At 47.7% G+C, this 19,529-nt stretch overlaps 1 protein-coding gene across 4 annotated transcripts in view; it reads left to right on the forward strand.

Moving 5' to 3' along the window:
* Positions 1-19,529, forward strand: part of SASS6 (SAS-6 centriolar assembly protein) — a 45,338-nt gene that overhangs the window by 8,614 nt on the left and 17,195 nt on the right. For 2 of the 4 annotated variants that reach the window (XM_037153035.2, XM_053655977.1), the window contains exons 5-16: positions 459-630; positions 1,246-1,311; positions 2,105-2,224; positions 4,151-4,342; positions 6,804-6,998; positions 7,102-7,191; positions 7,268-7,447; positions 7,855-7,936; positions 10,445-10,581; positions 13,166-13,294; positions 15,769-15,866; positions 16,619-16,713. In XM_037153035.2, coding sequence (XP_037008930.2) covers positions 459-630; positions 1,246-1,311; positions 2,105-2,224; positions 4,151-4,342; positions 6,804-6,998; positions 7,102-7,191; positions 7,268-7,447; positions 7,855-7,936; positions 10,445-10,581; positions 13,166-13,294; positions 15,769-15,866; positions 16,619-16,713 — 1,556 coding nt within the window. Of the gene's footprint in view, positions 1-458; positions 631-1,245; positions 1,312-2,104; positions 2,225-4,150; positions 4,343-6,803; positions 6,999-7,101; positions 7,192-7,267; positions 7,448-7,854; positions 7,937-10,444; positions 10,582-13,165; positions 13,295-15,768; positions 15,867-16,618; positions 16,714-16,808; positions 19,447-19,529 lie in introns of those variants that run through there. The other 2 variants (XM_037153034.2, XM_053655978.1) reach the window with 2 other exon arrangements.

The raw sequence follows: 19,529 nt of genomic DNA on the forward strand, positions 1-19,529 counted from the left end.
TAGTATCATAAAAAGAAATTACCCTCATCAATTAGGGCGATTGATTACTCTGAAAACTCATGTAGGAAAAGATAAAAGCTTAATTCTTTTAAATTGGCCATTTTCAGAGTAAGCAGTTGTTATTATAGTTATTTGTGTGGTTTCAGTAGGTTTTTGGTTTGTTTTTAATTTTAGTTTTTCGCTTTTCTCGTCTGTCATTGTGAACTTGTGGACATTCGTAATGTTTCAGTCACTCTTTTTCCTTGTCCAGTTTATGTTTTGCTGTTTATACCAGTTTATCCAGTTTTATTATTGGGAGACCTTTCATGTTGGCCCCTCTGATTTCAACATGCCCCTCTTCCTGGTCTTCCATCATTGGCGATCCTTTGACTTAGCTCATGATGTCATGGAGCTCAGGGTTCGGTGGGGGAGTTTCCTACGTCATAAATGTGTGATAATGTGACACTTTCTTCCCAAAGGTTTTTGCTGCAGTTAGTGTCTCCAGCTGCTGTTTTGGAAAACTCTCCTGCCCTGTTAAATGTGGTAGAGACAAACCCTTTTAAGCATCTTACACACCTCTCACTAAAACTTTTACCTGGAAATGATCTGGAAATAAAGAAGTTTTTAGCAGGCTGTTTGAAATGTAGCAAGGTAAGATTTAAATTTAAGTTATTCTTTTAAAATAACTAACTACTGGAGGACTCAGATCAGTCACTGAAGAGCTACATTGGTTTGGTTTTGGTTTTCTGAATAAAGACGTCCAGTAAATCTTTATAGCGTGTAACGAGTTTATGTCTCATTTACTCAAGATGCAAGAGTAGAACTGGACCAGGAACTGAACCTTAGGTCCAGGTTTTTACTAATTCTCTGTGATCTTGGGCAGGTCGCCCAAACTCTCAGTGTCGGGTTGCGTCAGCTTGCAGAAAGGCATAGAAATGTGTGGCCTGTCTTAACTGAGATAAAGCACATGGAAGAGTCTTGACGGTCACACAGCGCTCTGAAGCTGTCAGGGGTGGAGGGCATGCAGAGACCGTGGGCCGCCCCGCGAGAGTTCTCAGTCCCCACGGTGGGACGCTGCGCTGCAGATCCGAGCAGCGCGGCGCTGAGCGGCCGCAGGTCCTGCCTCAGCAGGTCTGGGGTGGAGCCCAGGTGGCGTTTCTGGCAGAGTCCCGCGGGGCCGATGGTGCGCTTCGCTGCAGTTCGAACAGTGCAGTGGCGGACGGTTAAATTAAACAATAAGCGACGTAATTTTATTTTTATAAACAGGAAGAAAAATTATCACTGACTCAATCACTGGAGGATGTTACTAGGCAACTGAATTTCACACAAAAGGTAATTCAGGCTTCATTTTCCTTTGTCAGCCATCCAAACATAGGCTCTGAACTGCCTCTTGAACCCCATCCAGGCTTTTGTGTACTTTTCTCCCAAAGCACGCCACCACAGAATTCCCTTTCTTTTTGCTGCCTTCCCGGCCAGTCAGTGTCTTAATCTGCTGCTGTCCTCTGTGACATTTTGTTCCATCCAGACATTGTTGTTTTCCCCAAATAGGCCTTCATTCAGTGAGATAGTGTATGGTGTCTGCTCCTTTTATTTACCCCGTTCCTCTCGTCTGAAGTGGCCTGTCTGGTAAACCGTTCTTTCCTCTGTAATATGTGGGATTAATCCCTTTGATAGATTTCTTATTTCAGCTGTAGCTACTTCCTTTTGCTCCAGGTCCTTGGAATTGAGGGTGGAGTAGCTGACGGTCCACTGCCCTGCAGGCATGGCCCAGCTTGGGGACCCGTGTCACGGGCCTCCCTTCACGTCACGGGCCTCCCTGTGCAGTGCACTGCTCCCTCCGACCGCCGGGCTCCACCCGGGGCGCTTTCTCTGCTTCTTCGTGCCAGAGAAGAGGATGGGGTGGTGGAGAGCCAGGGTCAAGGGTAGAGAAGCTTGACTGGTGGGCCACTGTAGATCTGAAATTGCTTTTATTCTAATCTTAGTTTCTTCAAGTTCAAAAATACTTTGACTACTTCTGGAAAAGCCGTGATTCCATTGTCTTAAATATCCTTGTAAATAATGCTCTGTTGTAACCTAATGGCCTATTCAGGAGACCTTTAATACTTTGTGTTGAACTCTAATGCAGACATTGTCAGAAAAAACCCAAGAATTAGATAAGTTGCGGAATGAGTGGGCAGCCCACACGGCAGCGATGTCAAACAAGCACTCTCAGGAGCTGACCAGTGAGAAGGAAAAGGCCTTGCAGGTACGCACAGTAAAAGAAACCGGAGAACTGTGTTGCTACGTCTCTCAGTCGTTTCGTTCACCGTAAAGAGACTATGAGCTTGCTTTAAAATTGTCGGACACTGCAGACGGGTACAGGAGTTAAGTCTGTCCCTCAAAGTCCTTCCACCTGGAGATGCTCTCTAACTGTCCGATGTGGGGTTTGTCAGACTTTTCTCCGTGTTTGTAAATAGTGCATAATTTACAAATACTTGTTTATATTCATGCAAGTCGGAAACCTGTAAATTACATGTAATTACTGATGTATGTGCACACACACTGGGTGTGGCTTCGTCTTATGCTAATGAGCCCCCTGGCTCTCGTCGGCACGTTCCTTCCGTCCAGCAGCGCCGCGAGGCACCGCTCTGTCCGATCAGACGTCCTTGTTAGTGACTGCCGGGTATTTGCATGTAACAACTTACTTAACTGCTTACCCCGCTGGTAGACATTTAAATGCTTCGACGTATCAGTTACTGTGCATTGTGCTGCAGTGAACATTCCGGTTTTACAAGTGAGGTTGCAGTGCACCCAGGTGACATACTCATGGGTACTGCGTGTCATGCCTTCTGAGTGACTGAGGGGCTGGACTGCGCTCCGGACCGCATTTTCTGGTAGGACTGTGACTCAGCCCTTTGGGACTGCAGAGCCAAGCCACTCTGGTCTCCTTGCTGGGAGCTGTCCTATGTGGCAGTGGTTTTACAACTTTAGTGTATTTCAGAATCATCCAGAATAGAGTGGGAAATGTAGATGTTGCAATTCTGTCCCTCACTTGGTGTTTTTTAAACAATGTGTATGTTCACAGAGCTTTTTATGCCGTGAGAAGGTGCAAGTGGCAAGGGAACAAAACCCGTGATCGAATCGCGCAGCTCGGTCCTGATGTGTTGAGTGCGTGCTGTGCACATGCGGGGGACGCTCGCTTTAATGTGCGGTGGCTGGGAAGGAGGATGCTCCTAAACCTGCAGGGCGGCTCCTGCCGGAGACTGTCCGTTATTTGCAGTTTCCTTCTTTGTACTTTTGAGAGCACGTACAACTTTTCATAATCAGAAAAGTGTATTTTTAAAAAGTATTTAGGATTTTATAGTGTTCACCAACAGAAATGACTAAGCTGTGTTTGTGGTGTAATACAAACAGACAGCAGAGTTACACAGTTACTGTCCTGTTCAGATTTTATCTTTGGTAAAATGTAACTACTGTGTGTGAGACTGGACTAACACACACGGTCTCGTAGACTTCACACGTTTAGGTGGGCTTTTATTTTCACTATAAACACACTCGTAAAGAGTGGAAACAACAAATACTGTGAGTTCTGTGGTACCCACTCATTTGTTCTACACAGACAGGTTCGTACAGTTTGCTTTTTGAATCACATATTATTCCTCTCCCCTGAACTTTGGAACATCGTTGTGTCTGAACATTCGTGGGTGTGGGGTGAGCAGGGACTGCGGACGAGAGACCCCAGTGGCACCTGTGCCTTTGTTGACCTTCCTTTCTCCTTCACGGAATCCGTCATTGAAAGTAGATCCTCTGCGCCCTGGCGGGGGCGCTTGGGTTGGCTGGAGTGTTGTCCTGTGTCCCCGGGGTTGTGGGCTCGCTCGCCCGTCAGGGCGCACACCTGGGTTGCCCTTGGATCCCTGGTCAGCCAGCGATCGATGTTTCTGTCTCTTTCTCTCTCCCTCTCCCCACTTTCCTTTGTCTCGCAAGTGTGTGTGTGTGTGTGTGTGTGTGTGTATTATATGTCTCCTTGGATGAGGATTAAAAAAGTAAAGTAAATAAAAGAAAATAGGTCTTCTTCAAAACAGGGAACTCTTATAATTATCTAGAAGAATAATGAAGACTTTTTTCATATTTTCCTGTGCTTACGTTTCTGGGTCCTTCTGTGAACTGTATGCTGGATGTCACTGTGTGACAGGCACAGGTTCTGCACCAGCAGCAGCACGAGCAGCAGAAGAAAGAGCTTGAAGCCCTGCACCAGCGCAGCGTCCAGCAGCTGCAGAGCAGGCTGTCAGAGCTGGAGGCGGCTAACAAGGACCTCACCGAGAGGCGGTACAAGGGGGACTCCGCCGTCCGAGAGCTGAAAGCAAAGCTCTCTGGAGTTGAAGAGGTACTGAACGGGGCGTTTGGTGCCCCCCACCCCCCACTGTAGAGAGCACTCTAGTTTGGTTACCTCACTACCGTGCGGGTGGTGGGCATCTGGATCAGCAAGGGTCTCTGTACGGTAATCAGTTCAGACAGTGCAGAGATGGTGAGGGTCTGCAGTCTGGGTCGAGGTGAACTCGGGCATTTGTAATTCGGGTCTTGAAGAGCAGTCTTCGCGTAGCCCTCAGCTTTTCAGACACTTTTACCGTCAGCACAGTGTCTGTAGCTCAGGGTGCTCCGTGGTGATAGGGCTTCTCTCTCTCCGCGTGTTCAGCACCTACTATACCCATTTTACAGATGATAAAACTGAGACCCAGAGAGGTTAAGTAACTAGCCCCAGGTTGCATAGCCAGTGAGTGGAAGAGCGAGGACTGGAACCCTCCGTTACTTGCCTTTTTTACAGACAGCAGAGAAACTAACAGCTCTTGCTCTGGTGGCCCGTTCATTGATGCATTGGCAATAGACAGACTTCTTCCTAGCATATTGTGTATTAGTGTCATAGGAAATTGTCAGAAAACACGAGGATTTTAAGTCTGTTATATTAGATGAAAAGATCATCGTGTCACTCGAGCTCACGAGACTTCCAACCCCTGGACACCAGGCTGTCGTGCTTAGAAACGGCGAGGCTGTTCAGGTCCGCACAGTGGTCCGCCCCACCGCCGGTGTCTGCAGGCCGCCCGCCACCCCTCACACCGCTGGCGAGGCCTTCCTGTCTTCCCGGTGCAGTGGCCGGTCCGCCTGCTTCGTCGTGGTGCTGCGTCTCAGGGTCTGTCCTGGCCCCGAGGCGGGCGGTGTGGGCACGGGGGCGGGTGCCTCCTCCTGTCGCCGTTCGATGGTCTAGTGAGGACATTCCTTCCAGGGTTTGCATAAGGCCTGGAAATGAACTGGGCTCCGGAAACTTTTCTTTTTAACCTCCAAGTACGTAAAAATTACTCCTTTTGGGCATTAGTGCCCCAAAATTAATAATTGCTACCATTTATTGAGTATTTACTATGTGCCAGACAGAATGCTAAGAAATTTACATAAGGGTTTTGGGAAGATTAAATGAAATGATTTATGAAGTATTTATCATTTCTGTTTTGGGAACTGAGCTTTAGAGAGGTTAAGTAAGGAATTCCTGGAGAACCAAAATTTGGATTCAAGTCTGTCTGATACCAGAGTCACTGCTTCTGAAACCACCATGTTCCAACGCTGTGAAACTGCCTTGTACAATCTTTGTTCAACGCGAATTCTGGCTAAGAGTGCTGTGTGCAGGGCTATTTATACCGCCGCCATTGGGGTGGGTCTTAGCTAACGAGGAAGTGATCTGTTCCAGGATTTTTTTTTTTTAATATTTTATTTATTTATCTTTAGAGGGGAAGGGAAGGAGAGAGGGAGAGAAACATCAATGTGTGGTTGCCTTTCGTGCATCCCCTGCTGGGAACTGGCCTGCAGGGAACTGGTCTGCAACCCAGGCATGTGCCCTGACTGGGAATCGAACCGCGATTGTCTGGTTCGCAGGCCCGTGCTCAATCCACTGAGCTACACCAGCCAGGGCTTAGGATTTTTAAAGTCTGTTTTTAATTAGCAATTGTTTGCTTGTTTTTGCTTCTAAGAGTGAACCAAAGAAATGTTAACATATTTGTTTTCATGAAAGACATTTGATATATATGTTACAGGTTAACATGGAAAGGTATGGGTTGTGTGTATGCATGTGTACACACATATATGTATATGTGTGCGCACACACGTGTGTGCGAAGGAGGTAGATTATAAAGCTACGCAGTGAACCCCTAAAATAAGCCTGTATGTATAAGCCGCAGGGGTCAATGTTGCCTGTAGATTATGGTTCTCACCTTGGCCATCTGTAGAATCCGTGGGAGAGGTCTCAGCTGTCCTGGTGCCCCGGTCACAGGTCACAGTAAGTCAGAGTCCCTTGGAGGGCACCAGGCCCACCCCCGAGGGTTTGCTTGGCTGGGACCCGGAGCACCCACCGCAGTGAAGCAAGTACAGGGGCTTTGAGAACTTCCCAGGAGATTCAACATGCGGAGCAGTCGGAGAGCCCCTGCTTAGATGGCAGAATGATAGGGTTTTCAACTTACGGATTTTATGTGTTTTTAAGTTCTGTCACAGTCAGTACTTATTATCTAACTGATTTTTTTAAACTGTAAATTTCAAGGCTTCAGAAAATTCTTGTTAGCTAGTTTTTTCAAGTTGTAGTTTATTCATAAATCAGGGTTGTTTTATTTTCCTTTGTTGTGACTGAATTAGTTTAGCGTACTTTACAACTCTATCCTGAATCTACAAGTTACATGCACTCTTAGACTTCCGCGTCCTTTAAAAAAAATCACTGCTGTAGACCTTTTATATTCTAAACATCCTAGTTACAGATAACCAGATCAGCAAACTTGGCTTTCTCGAAGCGCCCCATTTCTCGCCTCCTCCAGGAGCTCCAGCGGGCTAAGCAGGAGGTCCTGTCGCTGCGAAGGGAGAACTCGACCCTGGACGCCGAGTGCCATGAGAAGGAAAAGCACATCAATCAGCTTCAAACAAAAGTGGCTGTTTTGGAACAGGAAATCAAGGATAAGGACCAGCTGGTTTTAAGAACAAAAGAAGCATTTGATACAATCCAGGAACAAAAGGTCTACTTTAATATTCTGTAAACAAATGGATGATCATATTTATAGAGGGATGCTTCTCCTAAACAACTACCTCAGTAATTCATGTTTTTAAAAATATTATCAGGTGGTTTTAGAAGAAAATGGTGAGAAAAATCAGGTACAACTAGGAAAACTTGAAGCTACCATAAAATCATTATCAGCGGAACTTCTTAAGGTTTGTTTTTAAAAATTTAAGGGCATTGATATTTTATTGGATTATGTAGAAATACACATATGAGGCTCTTTTATAGGCAAATGAAATTATCAAGAAGTTACAAGAGGATCTGAAAACTTTAATGGGAAAATTGAAACTGAAGAATACAGTTACCATTCAGCAGGAGAAACTCTTGGCTGAAAAGGAAGAAAAATTACAAAAGGAACAAAAGGAATTACAAGATGTTGGACAGGCTCTCCGAAATAAAGAGCAAGAGGTGGTCAATATTTTATACTTTGGCATGTATGATGATTTGTAAAGTATAACAGATTTCCTCAGATGTATTTTTAAAATTTCTACATTGTTGTATTAGAGAATGGCTTTGGCTTTTTTGTTTTGTTTTTTTTTTCAAAGAGCATGGCAAGGTTCAACAGAAGTTGCTACTTATTTTTGCTTGAAAAGAAAGTTACCATGATTCAGATACCTTGAGTGTGCACATGTGTGTGCGTGTGTGCACATGTGTGCGCACACATGTGTGTGTCCACACTGTATTTTACTACATAGGTGAGCCAGTCCCTTCACTTAGTGATAATTCAGAGCGGTCAACTATGCAACTCATAGCAATACATTTCTTCAGTTTTTATTTTAGTCTTTATTATACTTATGAAGATTGACATATTTCAGGTATGCAAATTACAAGAACAATTAGAAGCTACAGTTCAAAAACTTGAAGAAAGCAAACAGCTTCTAAAAAATAATGAAAAGTGTAAGTATGTTATCTTTTTATTAAGTTAAATGTGTAGTTTTATTTCTAGCCTAAATATCTTTTAAAATTATCTTTAGAGGGGAAGGGAAGGAGGGGGGGAGAGAAACACCAATGTATGGTTGCCTCTCATGTATTCCCTGCTGGGAACTAGTCTGCAACCCAGGCATGTGCCCTGACTGGGAATCGAACTTTGATCCTTTGGTTTGCAGGCCCGTGCTCAATCCACTGAGCTACACCAGCCAGGGCCTAACCTAAATATTTTAATTTGAAATCACAGAAGTGTAGGAAAGGCCATCATTATTAAAAAAAAAAAAAAAACAAAACAAAAACCCTGTCACCTGTATCAGTAACCCAAATTGAAAGTATTGAAAATATTAACTATAATTTACTTTAAAAATTCTTTTTTTAAAATATATTTTATTGGTTATGCCATTACAGTTGTTCTATTTCCCCCCTTCATTCCCTCCACCCTGCATACCCCTCCCCCACTATTCCCCCCACTTTAGTTCTTGTCTACCTGTCACAAGTTCTTTAGATTCTACGTTTCCCATAGTATTCTTGCCCTCCCCCCGCCTATTTTCTCCCCACCGTCTATGCTACTTATTCTCTGTACCTTTTTCCTCCTTCTCCTCCTCCCACTCCCCTGTTGCTAACCCTCCATGTGATCTCCATTTCTATGGTTCCGCTCCTGATCTAGCTGTCCTCTTAGTTTGCTTTTGTTTTAGATGCGGTTGTTAATAACCATGAGTTTGCTGTCCTTTCACTGTTCATCTTTTTTGTCTTCTTTTTCTTAGGTAAGTCCCTTTAACATTTCATATAATAAGGGCTTAGTGATGATGAACTCCTTGCATTTGATCTTATCTGAGAAGCATTTTATCTGCCCTTCTATTCTAAATGAAAGCTTTGCTGGATAGAGCAATCTTGGTTGTAGGTCTTTGGATTTCATGACTTGGAATACTTCTTTCCAGCCCCTTCTTGCCTGTAAGGTCTCTTTTGAGAAATCTGCTGACAGTCTGATGGGGACTCCTTTGTAGGTGACTGCCCCCTTATCTCTTGCTGCTTCTAGGATTCTCTCCTTCATTTTAATCTTAGCTGATGTAATGATGATGTGCCTTGGTGTGTTTCTTCTTGAATCCAACTTCTTTGGGACTCTCTGAGCTTCCTGGAAGTCTATTTCCTTTGCCAGATTGGGGAAGTTCTCCATTATTATTTGTTCAAATAAGTTTTCCACTTGTCGCTCTTCCTCTTTCCCTTCTGGTACCCCCATTATTCAGATGTTGGAACATTTAAAGGTGTCCTGGAGGTTCCTAAGCCTCTCCTCATTTTTTTGAATTCTTGTTTCTTCATCCTTTTCTGTTTGGTCATTGTTTTCCTCCTTCTGGTCCACTCCCTTGACTTGAGTCCCAGTTTCCTTTCCATTACTATTGGTTTCCTGTGCATTTCCCTTCATTTCAATTAGTTTAGCCTTCATATGTTCCTCTAATTTGAGACTAAAATCAACCAGTTCTGTGAGCATCCTGATCACCAGTGTTTTGAACTGTGCATCTGATAGATTGGGTATTTCTTGGTTGCTTGGAGTTATTGGCTCTGGGGCTTTGAGTTCTTCTTGAGCCATAATGTTTTGCTCTGTTCGCATCTGTTACATATGAGGGGCAGAGCCCTACGTGTTCTCCAGGGTGGGGCAACTCAGCCGCTGGGTTGTGAAGCTGTATGTGGGGGCGGGGGCGGAGAGGGGCAGTGGCGGTCCCCTCTGCTGCTTCCCGCTGTTGGGGCCTGTGCAGTCTGTCTTACTGCTCACTCCTTCTCTGGTTTATCTGCGCATGAATGTGTGACCACGGTCAGCCTGCTGCCTTGTGCCCTCACTGGGTTCTCCCATTGCTACCCCACACCTGGGATCCGCCCACGGCTGCCTGTGCACCTGGGTCGGGGGATTTTTTCCTGCCTGACCCCGGCTCTGCTGCTGGCTCCGCCCCTCTTTCCGGTCTGGCTGAAAGGTTAGTTGTTGTCGGACTTCCTTATAGTTCAATTTTCTGTGTTTTAGTTGCTTTTTTGTTACTAAAACTTTGTTGTCTTTAAACTTGGTTGTGCAAGGAGACACAGTGTTTCCACCTATGCCTCCATCTTGGCTGGAAGTCCTACTTTAAAAATTCTTCACTCTTCTTTCATTGTTGTATGTATGCCTTTAACATTTTTATGAATTACCAGCTCTCAGATGTGAGTGCGAACTTTGCGTTAAACCGTGAGACCCCCGAAAGGAAGCCTGTAGAGCAGTCTTGCTGCCTCAGACTTCAGTGCAGCGAGGAGTTCTGTGAAGCAGTTGCCAACCTAAGAATCTTTAATAATAAAAAATTTAAAATAATCTATATTGTTCTCTGGTGACATAAGGTAGTTTCAAAAACTTAAAATTTTAGAAAACTCAAGGTAATTTTCAAATGTGTAAAATTATTAGGAAAATAAAAATAACATAATAAAATTCTTTACCTCGTTTTTTTTCTTCTTTTCTGTAAGTAATAACATGGTTAAATAAGGAGCTAAACGAAAATCAGCTGGTGAGAAGGCAGGACGTGCCGAGGCCCGCGGCCAGCCCACTTGTGCGCTCCGGTGGCGGCTCGGTCAGAAGTGGACTCTCTCCCAACCCCAACGTGGTAAGGCTGGAGAGGCAGTGAGAGAGGCCTGCGTCAGTCTCCTGGAGTGGGGAGTATTCCCAGCTTGTCGGGGCGGGGGGGGGGCTCCGTGACTTCTGCTACCGGCACTGCTAGGCTGGGGTCCTCCAGTTACTAGCACTGAGTCAAGTTTAAGTTGCCCGGAAGTGGGGCAAGTGGGGCACTTGCCAGTACCAGAGAGGCTGTGTTTCAAGGGCACACGTCTGTACGATTTTTAATCCATGTGGAAAGCATTCAGTGTGAACTAAAGCAGTGCCGAAGATGCTGGAAGCTTCCATCCACACCATCTCGGAGGCCTCAAGAAGGGAGAACGGGTTTGGGCTCAGGAGCAGAGCTACGATGGGAGGGACCTAAACGGAGTTCTGTCATCCCGAGAAAAGGCCTGTTGCCAGGCTTATCAGCTCCAGGTTCTAGAAGAAACTGGCAATGAGGTAGATGCTTTCTAGCTTCCAGGACCAGATCCCATGCTTTCTTCTCGAAAGAAGGGAGCCCTGGGTGTCGCCGTAGCTGGGTTGGCATGTGCAGGTGGGCCTCGGGGCCCTCCCGTGGGACCGACACAAGGTCGCACAGTGTTGGCGTCAGACAAGCCCCGCTTCACGACTGTGCCGGGTCAAGACGAGACCACTCCACGGTCACGTCCGAGCGCAGACCAAGATGCAGACGCGGCCCAACCGCAGACATGGGCGGACACCCTGATCCAGGCCCACGAGGGCCTCATTCCCAGGTGCAGCCTCGGCCTGCACACGTTTCTCCTGCTGGGTCAGGTGAGGTCTACTCAGACGCACAGTTATCGCCCTTTCCTGGTGACGTCCAGTCTGGAGCAAAGCCCCGCTTTCTTCGAGCGTCCCTTAAGTCATTCAGCACGTGGCTGTGAGTCCAATAAATAAGCCCCTTTAATAGACTCTGACTGGGACCTTATGTGGTTCATCATTGTGTGTGGTCTCCCTCGACGTAAGGAGCAGTAATCAATCTAGGTGTGTGACAAGGTGTGTCTGGAAAAAGTCCCACTCTGTGACTAACAGTTTGTGTGTCATTGACATGACCCGGCAGCCAAGCAGAGTGGACTGGAGTGCGCATGTGCGAACAATGACGACTTCACTGTACTAGTCAGTGGGGGCAGTAGACACCATTGAGTGAGCGTGTATAGTGTGTGGCCATCACATTCAAAATGAGAGAGTAGAGCAACGAATCTGCATCAGGTTTTGTGTCCAGCTTGAACATTCCTCTGCAGAAACTATTCAGATTCAGAAGGCCACAGCTGTGGGCACCTGGTGATTGGCACCTTCAATACGACAATGTACCTGCTCATGCATCACGTCTCATGCAGAGATTTTTTGGCGAAACATCCAGTTACCCAGATGACTCAGCCCTGCTGCAGCCCAGATTTGGTGCCCTGTGACTTCTGGCTTTTCCCAAAACCAAAGTCGCCTTTGAAAGGGAAGAGATTTCAGACTGTCAATGAGATTCAGGAAAATACAACGGGGCAACCGATGTCAATTGGGAGAACTGTGTGAGGTCCCAAAGTGCCTACTTTGAAGGGGACTGAGGCGTCACTGTCCTGTGTACAATGTATCTGGTATCTTTTTCAGTAAATGTTTGTTTTTTGCATTACGTGGCTGGACCCCTCCTGGCCAGACCTTGTGCGTCCACAGCTGTGTTTCTGTAGCCACTGGCTGGGGCGCCCTGGCAGGGGCTTAGAGTTCAAACGCCTAGCGACTCAGCTCGTACTTGGTGTGTACAGAAAGGAGAGGGTTTCTGCTGGTTGAAAGGTGGGGAAAGAGGTGCCCGATACTGAAGTGAAGAATGGAAGAGGCTGATGGTGAACAGCTGTGCGCAGGGTGTCTCTGTCACGCCGCCACCGGCGTGCACGGCCACGTGAGGTTGAGTTCCGGTCGGCCTCTTAGGGAACAGACCCTTCGTGGCGTTGCCCAGTGGTGGCCTTACTGCCGCCGGAGCAGGCTCATCTCGGTTACTCGGTTTAAGGGCACTGATCTTGCCTCTAGCCAGTCTGGCAGAAACAACATTTTTTGAGGGATCCTCGCCCGAGGACACGTCTGCACATATTTTTAGAGAGGGAGGAAGGCGGGGTGGGTGGGAGGAGAGACGGACAGAGGGAGGGAGAGAGGAAACATGAACCCTCGGCCTAGGCGTCAGCCTGGCTAACCGTGCTCCCACCCAGCTGAGCCACGGTGCCAGGGCGAGAATGATTTTTATTTGCCCCTGATTGGTCTGTCGATCTACGGCTCCGCCCCGTAGTCCCCCCTTGTAGCACTGGGTGTGCCAGAGTGAACCATGACCCTTCAGGGGTCTGTGTGCAACAGCTCGGGGCAGGTCCGGGGGTCGTCTGGGCTGCACTCACAAGGCCGCTCCGAGGGCCGGGCGGCCCCAGCTCCGGCCCCAGCTCCTGCCGTGTGGGAAGGCGCGTCTTGTGGTGTTTCGATAGAGAAAGTGGGGCTTTGAGACAGCGCTTTCCACTCCGTAGAGCCGACCGCTAGTGCCGCTCGGGCCGCAGGCACTGTCCGGAGCTCACGTCTCACCCGTCACTCTCCTGTGTTTCTGTCTGCAGGTCGAGGGCAGAATGGCGTACCCGGCCTTCGGGCTCAGCTATCCCGGCCCCCCTGCGTTTGCTCTTCAGAACACCTTCTCCCACCCTGTCGCTGCCAAAAGCACCATCCACCCGGTTTCGGGACCAAAGGCAAGCACTTAATACTTTCCTCTTGAAAAATATAGCAAGTTACCAATGTAGAGATATTTTTACCTTTATAAAACTTATCTTTGGATCAGTTGCTAGGATTGGGTGGTGCGTGCGGTGACGCCGATCACCGAATGGCTGGTCTCCGCGTTTGCAGTAGTGCGGTGTGCACTCTGGTGGGTCTGGAGTCACCGGGCTCTGCAGCAGCGGTGTGGGCGTCAGCCTGCTCAGACTGTTCGTGCCTGCTCCGCCTCTCTCTGCTGTTCTTCCACCTCTGTGCCCTGCAGCTCTCAAACCTGGCTGCGGCCCTGACCTCCCACAGCGGGGGAGCCGGGGCGGCCAGCACAGGGCCCGCGCCCTCGTGTGCAGACCCAGCGTGCTCCGGGCCTCCTTGCTTTGCAGAGGTGTGCTGCCGCTCCTCCGAGTGCCACCTCGTCCTCGTCATCACGTCCGCAGGCACTGCTTTATTTTCACAGTGAAGGACCTGGTCCACCCAGACCAGCCGCGGGTGTTGTTCTACTCCAGCCTCAGGTCCAGATGGGCTTTCCCCTCCGCCACGGAGGCCAGCTGTCTTGGAAAGATGATTTTACAAAGGATGGAGCTGGGGACTTTGAAGGGCCGTTATGAGCTCGGCCACAGCTGTGGCCGCCCTGAAGAGCAGTGGGCGGGGCTGCTGCTCAGTGCTGTCCGCGCCTGGGGCCTTCCAGTGACCAGTGACCGGGAAGGCAGCCCGGTGTTGGTGTTGAGAACGTCATGTGGAGAGTGTCTACGTGCACTTCACTGGCTTTCCTTGCATTGTGACTGAGGAGAATAGACATGTGTATTCCAAGGATCACTGTTGTTTGTAATACCCATCTGCTCACTGTGGTTGCATCATAAGGTCAGTCTTTTCTTGAAAAGTCTGATTGAACTCAAAGTTGCTTTTCACGTTGGACAGAAATGATGCGATGTTGAAAGTGAGCCCGGACAGGTGGGAGGGCTAACCGTGACTTAGGCAGGAAGAGGTTCTTTTACTCTGCCCATCAGGGGCCGTGACAGCTGCTGCTCCAAGCGTCCCGTGTCCCTCACCTCCATGTCCTTCTGCCCGTGTAGCCCCTGCCATGAAATTCTCCCTTGTTGAGTTTCCCGTTTGGTAGGGTGAGTCGATTCTGTGGGTTGTAAAGCCATCGTGACCGCCCAGGTGGAGGGCGTTTGCGTTTCAGAAGCAGCACCGGGCAGTCAGTCCACTCTCTGCCCCCCAGCGCCTGTGGCCTGCGTCCTGCTCGGGCAGCTGCCGTGCGGGGCTCACACCGCATGCAGCTGTCACCTCGTCTGCGGGCCGGGCCAGGGGCTCGTTTCTGGTTGTCCGCTGCTGTCCCCTGTGTGGAGGAGAGGCCATGTGGGGGACGTTTGTGTCATCCTCAGTTCTGGGCTGTCACACATGAGCTGCCACGGGCGCAGCCTTTGTTTCTCTGCGCGAGCACCTGCGGGCAGGACGCCTGGTGGCGTGGGTGTGACGTTTAGGGGTCCGCCGGCCTTTCGGAGGGGCCGCACCGTTTACGGTTCTGCACCACCTGTAGTCACATGTCTGAGAACGTTCTTTTGTTCATTTTGTCCAGTTTTCTAATTGTTCGTGATTGGTGGCCAGGAACTATATTATATATATTACTATCTGGTACTCTTTCTTAATTTTCCTCTCTCTTTGTGTGTGTAAGGAATAGTAAAACCATCCAAGAAGCTGGTTGTATTGACTCTGACCATGTTAAATGTGCAGCTCGATGGCGGCAAGCTGATCTCTTTGGAGTGTTGAACTTGAGAGCCGAGTACAGCACCATTTACCTTTCTCATTTATCCTTTCATCCTGGTATGCTGGTATCTGTGCCTATTTCAGCAGCAGTTTTTACCAGAAATAGACACCGTTTTCGCGTGCCCTTTCTTTCTGTGTGCACATGGGAGGGTTTTTCTCCTGGGACCTGGGAGCCTGGTCACTTACGCCTGCGGGCTTCCCAGCGTGCGACCCGCTCAGCCGGGTCGTTACAGCTCCGCGTGCACTTGGCTGTCGTCCGTGCTGGTGTTCTGGCTTGGACTTGGACTTGGATTCTCGGGTTACCTCTCGCTGTTCCAAAACTCAAATTCCCAGCTCTCATTTAGAATCACTAAGTACATATAACATGGGCTTTGGAAGTTCTTGAAGAGGGAAGCGTTCTCAGAAAGCACCAGGCGAAGGCATCAGTGCAGCACGGCTTGGTCCTGGCTCACGCCTCGGGTCGCAGGTGTGTGTGCCGAGTGCCGCTTGTTTTCGTCTTCACCTTGCTCGTGGGACAGGGCCTGTGTGGCCAGGCGGCAGGGCTCTCCTCACGGAGCCTGCTCTGTGAGAGGCGTCTGTTAGGAACGAGGGTCTGGTGAGGAAGGGAAGCGCGGTCTCTGTGCGGGTCGCCCTGCTCCACTGCGCCACTGCGCCACTGACGTGGTGACCGAGATGTGCTCTCGCCTCACAGGTCCAGTTTAACCTGCACGTCCCCAGACCAAGCGGGTCCCCAGGGCACGTGCAGTCAGGAGCGATGGCGAGCGCACCCTGCTTGGCCAACAAGGAGAAGTAAGTGTCGCCGACACAGCACTCGGTGCGAGCGGTTTCCACAGTCACCTGAAAGGGTGACTGTCAGCACCCGAAAGCTCTGGTGCCCGCTCACTTGTCTGTGACAGCGCAGCGGTGCTTTCCTGCTGTGCTGCCTGTCTGTGCACTGAGCCTGCAGCGCAGTCAGGGCCGCCTGCGGGCCCTTGTCCTGTGCCCGCCCCTCCCTGTGCGCTTCGAGCTGCATTGAGCGTCACGGTTCTGATGTCATGTGTTCTGCTAGAGGGACCAAACAGTGCACGGAGTGGGAGAGAAGGGGGAGGTACAAGTGCAGGCACACGTGTTTTTGGAAATACTGTATTTGTGTTCATCTAACCAGAATTCCCTATCGACAGTGTGTATTTGTATCTGTGATGACAACTTTGAGCACACATTTTGGTTATAGAACAAGGAAAGCATTCTTTTGAAATACAGGATGGAATGGGAAATCCTAAATAATACTGATTTTTCTCAAGACACCCACTTGTGTATTTTCATAGCACTCGTAGAATTTCATTCCACACATTCCTTATCTCAGTTCTTAGAATTTTTAGCTTTACTTATGATTTATTCTGTACTGGGAAGAAGGGTATATCACCTTGTGTATAGATAAATTGGCAACGTGATTTGTTTTGAACAAAACTGTAAGTATGTAGATTAGGTTAATATTCAAAACTAGCTACTAAAGATAAAATAAGAGTTCGTCAAAGTAAATAATTACTGTTTACCTTTTGAAGTGGTGAAAATTTAGGGCTCGAATCCAAATACCTGAAGAAGAGGGAAGATAGTATTCCTTTGCGTGGGCTCAGCCAGAACCTCTTCAGTAACCCAGGTGAGGAGACGTCTCTGAAACAGTGCACTGTGGTTTGAGTGAGTGCAGGTGAAGGCTCCAGTGGAAGTGAATAATCTCTCTGTCCTCGTTTGCAGACCATCAGAAAGATGGCACGTTAGGAGCCCTGCAGCCCTGCTCCAAGCCGGTGGTGGGCGCTCCCTCCCCCTCGGCCTACTTCCCCGGGCAGCCACCCAGGACTTAGCCCCGCGACCCCCTGCGCTCCTTAGCAAGGGCCAGACACTCAGGCCGCCGGCCGGCCCAGTGTGAGCAGCACAGAGGAGATCCCTGGGGGCGGGTGGCCTGCGTGGCCTGCGTGGTCTGCGTCGTCTGGCGCAGGGGTGGTGGGTGGGCGCCCTGGGTCCTCCGTGCTGCTGTGGCTGCTGGCCCGCTGTGTGGAGGAGCAGGTTGGCCCTGGGGCGGAGAGGCCCGGGGGTCCGAGACCTCTCCAGTCTGTGCGTGTGCGCCTGGCCAAGTGGCAGTGGGAGAGTCTAGTTGCAGCAGTTGTATTAAACTCGTCCTCGGAGGTTCTTCCAAGTTCTGGGCAAGAGTGAGCTTTATAAGGGACATTGTAGTCACAGTGACTCTGGGTCAGACTTTTCAGACGCAGCAGGTGACCAAAGAACGCTAGTAATTCATGTGTCGTTTTCAGTAGTAGAGTTAAGTCTGAAATTTGCCGCCTAAGGATTCTGAGGGAAGATGATTGTCTCCTAACGTACGTGTTGGCAGTAATTTATAGTAATGGGAAGAGTCCTAAAATTGAATGAACTATTTTTTCATAGCAAGTCTTTTCCTTTCAATTAGCTATTAAGTCTCGAGTGATTTTGATAAATATATTGTAAAAGTAACTTGGACAATATATTTACACAACCAGGTGAAGTATACAGTGTTTTAGTCATTTGAGCCGCAGAGTTTATAGGGCTTCATGGCTTCCTAAGCATCTGTACTCATCTACTTTTTCTCTCATTTGGATTTCTGGGGTTTTTTTATGTTTAAATTTGTATTAGTGGAATTTTGTTTTAAAAATTAGCACTATACAAAAGAGCATCATGAATATACTTGTATTTGCTTTTTATCTCAAAATGGGCTAATTTTATTTAATGTTTAATAAAGTGGGCAAAACAAATAACTCTTAGATGTTAAAACTTTCTCATTGTTTAAGTTTCAAGTAAAGAATAGTTGGAAGAAATTAGGTGATTTAAAAAGCTTCACCCAGAATCATAGGGCCCATTTTCTCTTGACAGCCATCCAGTACATCAGCATTCTAAGAAACACCTGAATCCTTTTTTACTGGCCAGCACTGCTCACATGCATTTAATCTGTTAAAATTACTTTCAAGGACCATGTTGTGCAGACGAGCAGAGATGTTTCAGGACACTAGTGATGTCCCGACAGCCCCTGGTACAGTCTGGCTCGTTTTCTAACAGAGCTGTGGTGAGTCTGCTCTGAAACGCGGCTGGCCACCAGGAGGTGTCCTGACAGGGACGAGCACTTCAGTGACCCCCTGGGAGACCGCTGCCGGGCCGTGACTTTTCATGCAGCGCCCTCATTAGATCCGCTGCGTTAGTAAGAATCCCTGGTCACAGTGACTCGAAAGCACTTGCAGATAACCTGAAAAGAGCCTCTTGGTGATTTAGAACCTGCTTTCTTGTAAGTACTGTGTAATACATATGTGTATGTAAAAGTTGAAGGACAGCGTTTGGATGAGATGGCATACTGGTAGCTTTTTTTTTTAAAGCACAGATACCCTTTTTCATGTCCACACATGGGCAGTTGAGAATTTCCAGAAGATAGGATAGAGACCACTCCGAGCACCAAAGGTTTCTGTGTTTTTAGAGGTACACGTACAGACTTTTCAGTGTGCTCATCTTTTGCTCTACCTATGAAACTTTTAATGGACATTGTTTTGCAGTGTTCTTTGTATATGTATTAATAAATCAAAATATTGCATTTAATGTATTTCTGTGAACTCTGAGCTTGGTTAGTAAATATTAGTATTTTGGGACTAGGACATGTAGAAAGTATATAAAAACAAAAAGAATTGATCTCCAACAACACTGCTTAGAAAATCACTTTAACTGATGGGCTGAGTTTTCAGTTTGTTGTCTTCCTGCAAGAGTTACAGTGAAGGAAAAAAACGGACTCAGAGACAAGGTGTAAAGCTTTGATTTGCTGCGTGAAAATGGTGGTGACAAAGCCACCACGGGCCCTCGAGGGAATCACAGATCAAGACTTTGTTTTTTAAAAAAAAAAATCATTAAAATATTTAATTTTATTAACAGAATATTTACATTTCTTTGAGACCTATTTAACCATAAGTGAATGTTCCAAGTTTAAAAAGCATTAAGCAACAACTACACACAAGATGAAAACTGTGTAGACTATACAGTACTTTATGTACAATTTTTACAAAGTAACACTTTTTAAATAATATAACTGGACACAAAAATATACACTTTAGAGAAATTCACATCAGTAATTGTATAAAGCTCTCTTCTAGGGTCCTGAAAACCTAGACAAACATCAGCTCTGTGAGTGAAGTGTTACTGTGACGGTCCCAAAAGGCCACTGTTTACCTGTCCTCACGTAGGTAGCACGTGGACAGCGTTCTCAAGGGCACCAGCTTCACTGTGTAATTTTTAGACACGGTTTCCAGTGCTGAGGTCCCTATGATACGTGAACACAGAATAGTGGTGTAGGTGGCTGGGGGGCAACTTCGAGCCAACAGTTAGATGGACAGGCTCTAACCACCCCAACTTAATGAAATCCTACATGACTTGTATTTTTTTTCTTAAAAACCAGTAGTGAGTACTGTTTAA

Source organism: Artibeus jamaicensis, unplaced genomic scaffold, assembly GCF_021234435.1.
Source record: "Artibeus jamaicensis isolate MK-2021 breed Jamaican fruit bat unplaced genomic scaffold, CSHL_Jam_final scaffold_1689, whole genome shotgun sequence".
Lineage (NCBI taxonomy): Eukaryota > Metazoa > Chordata > Mammalia > Chiroptera > Phyllostomidae > Artibeus > Artibeus jamaicensis.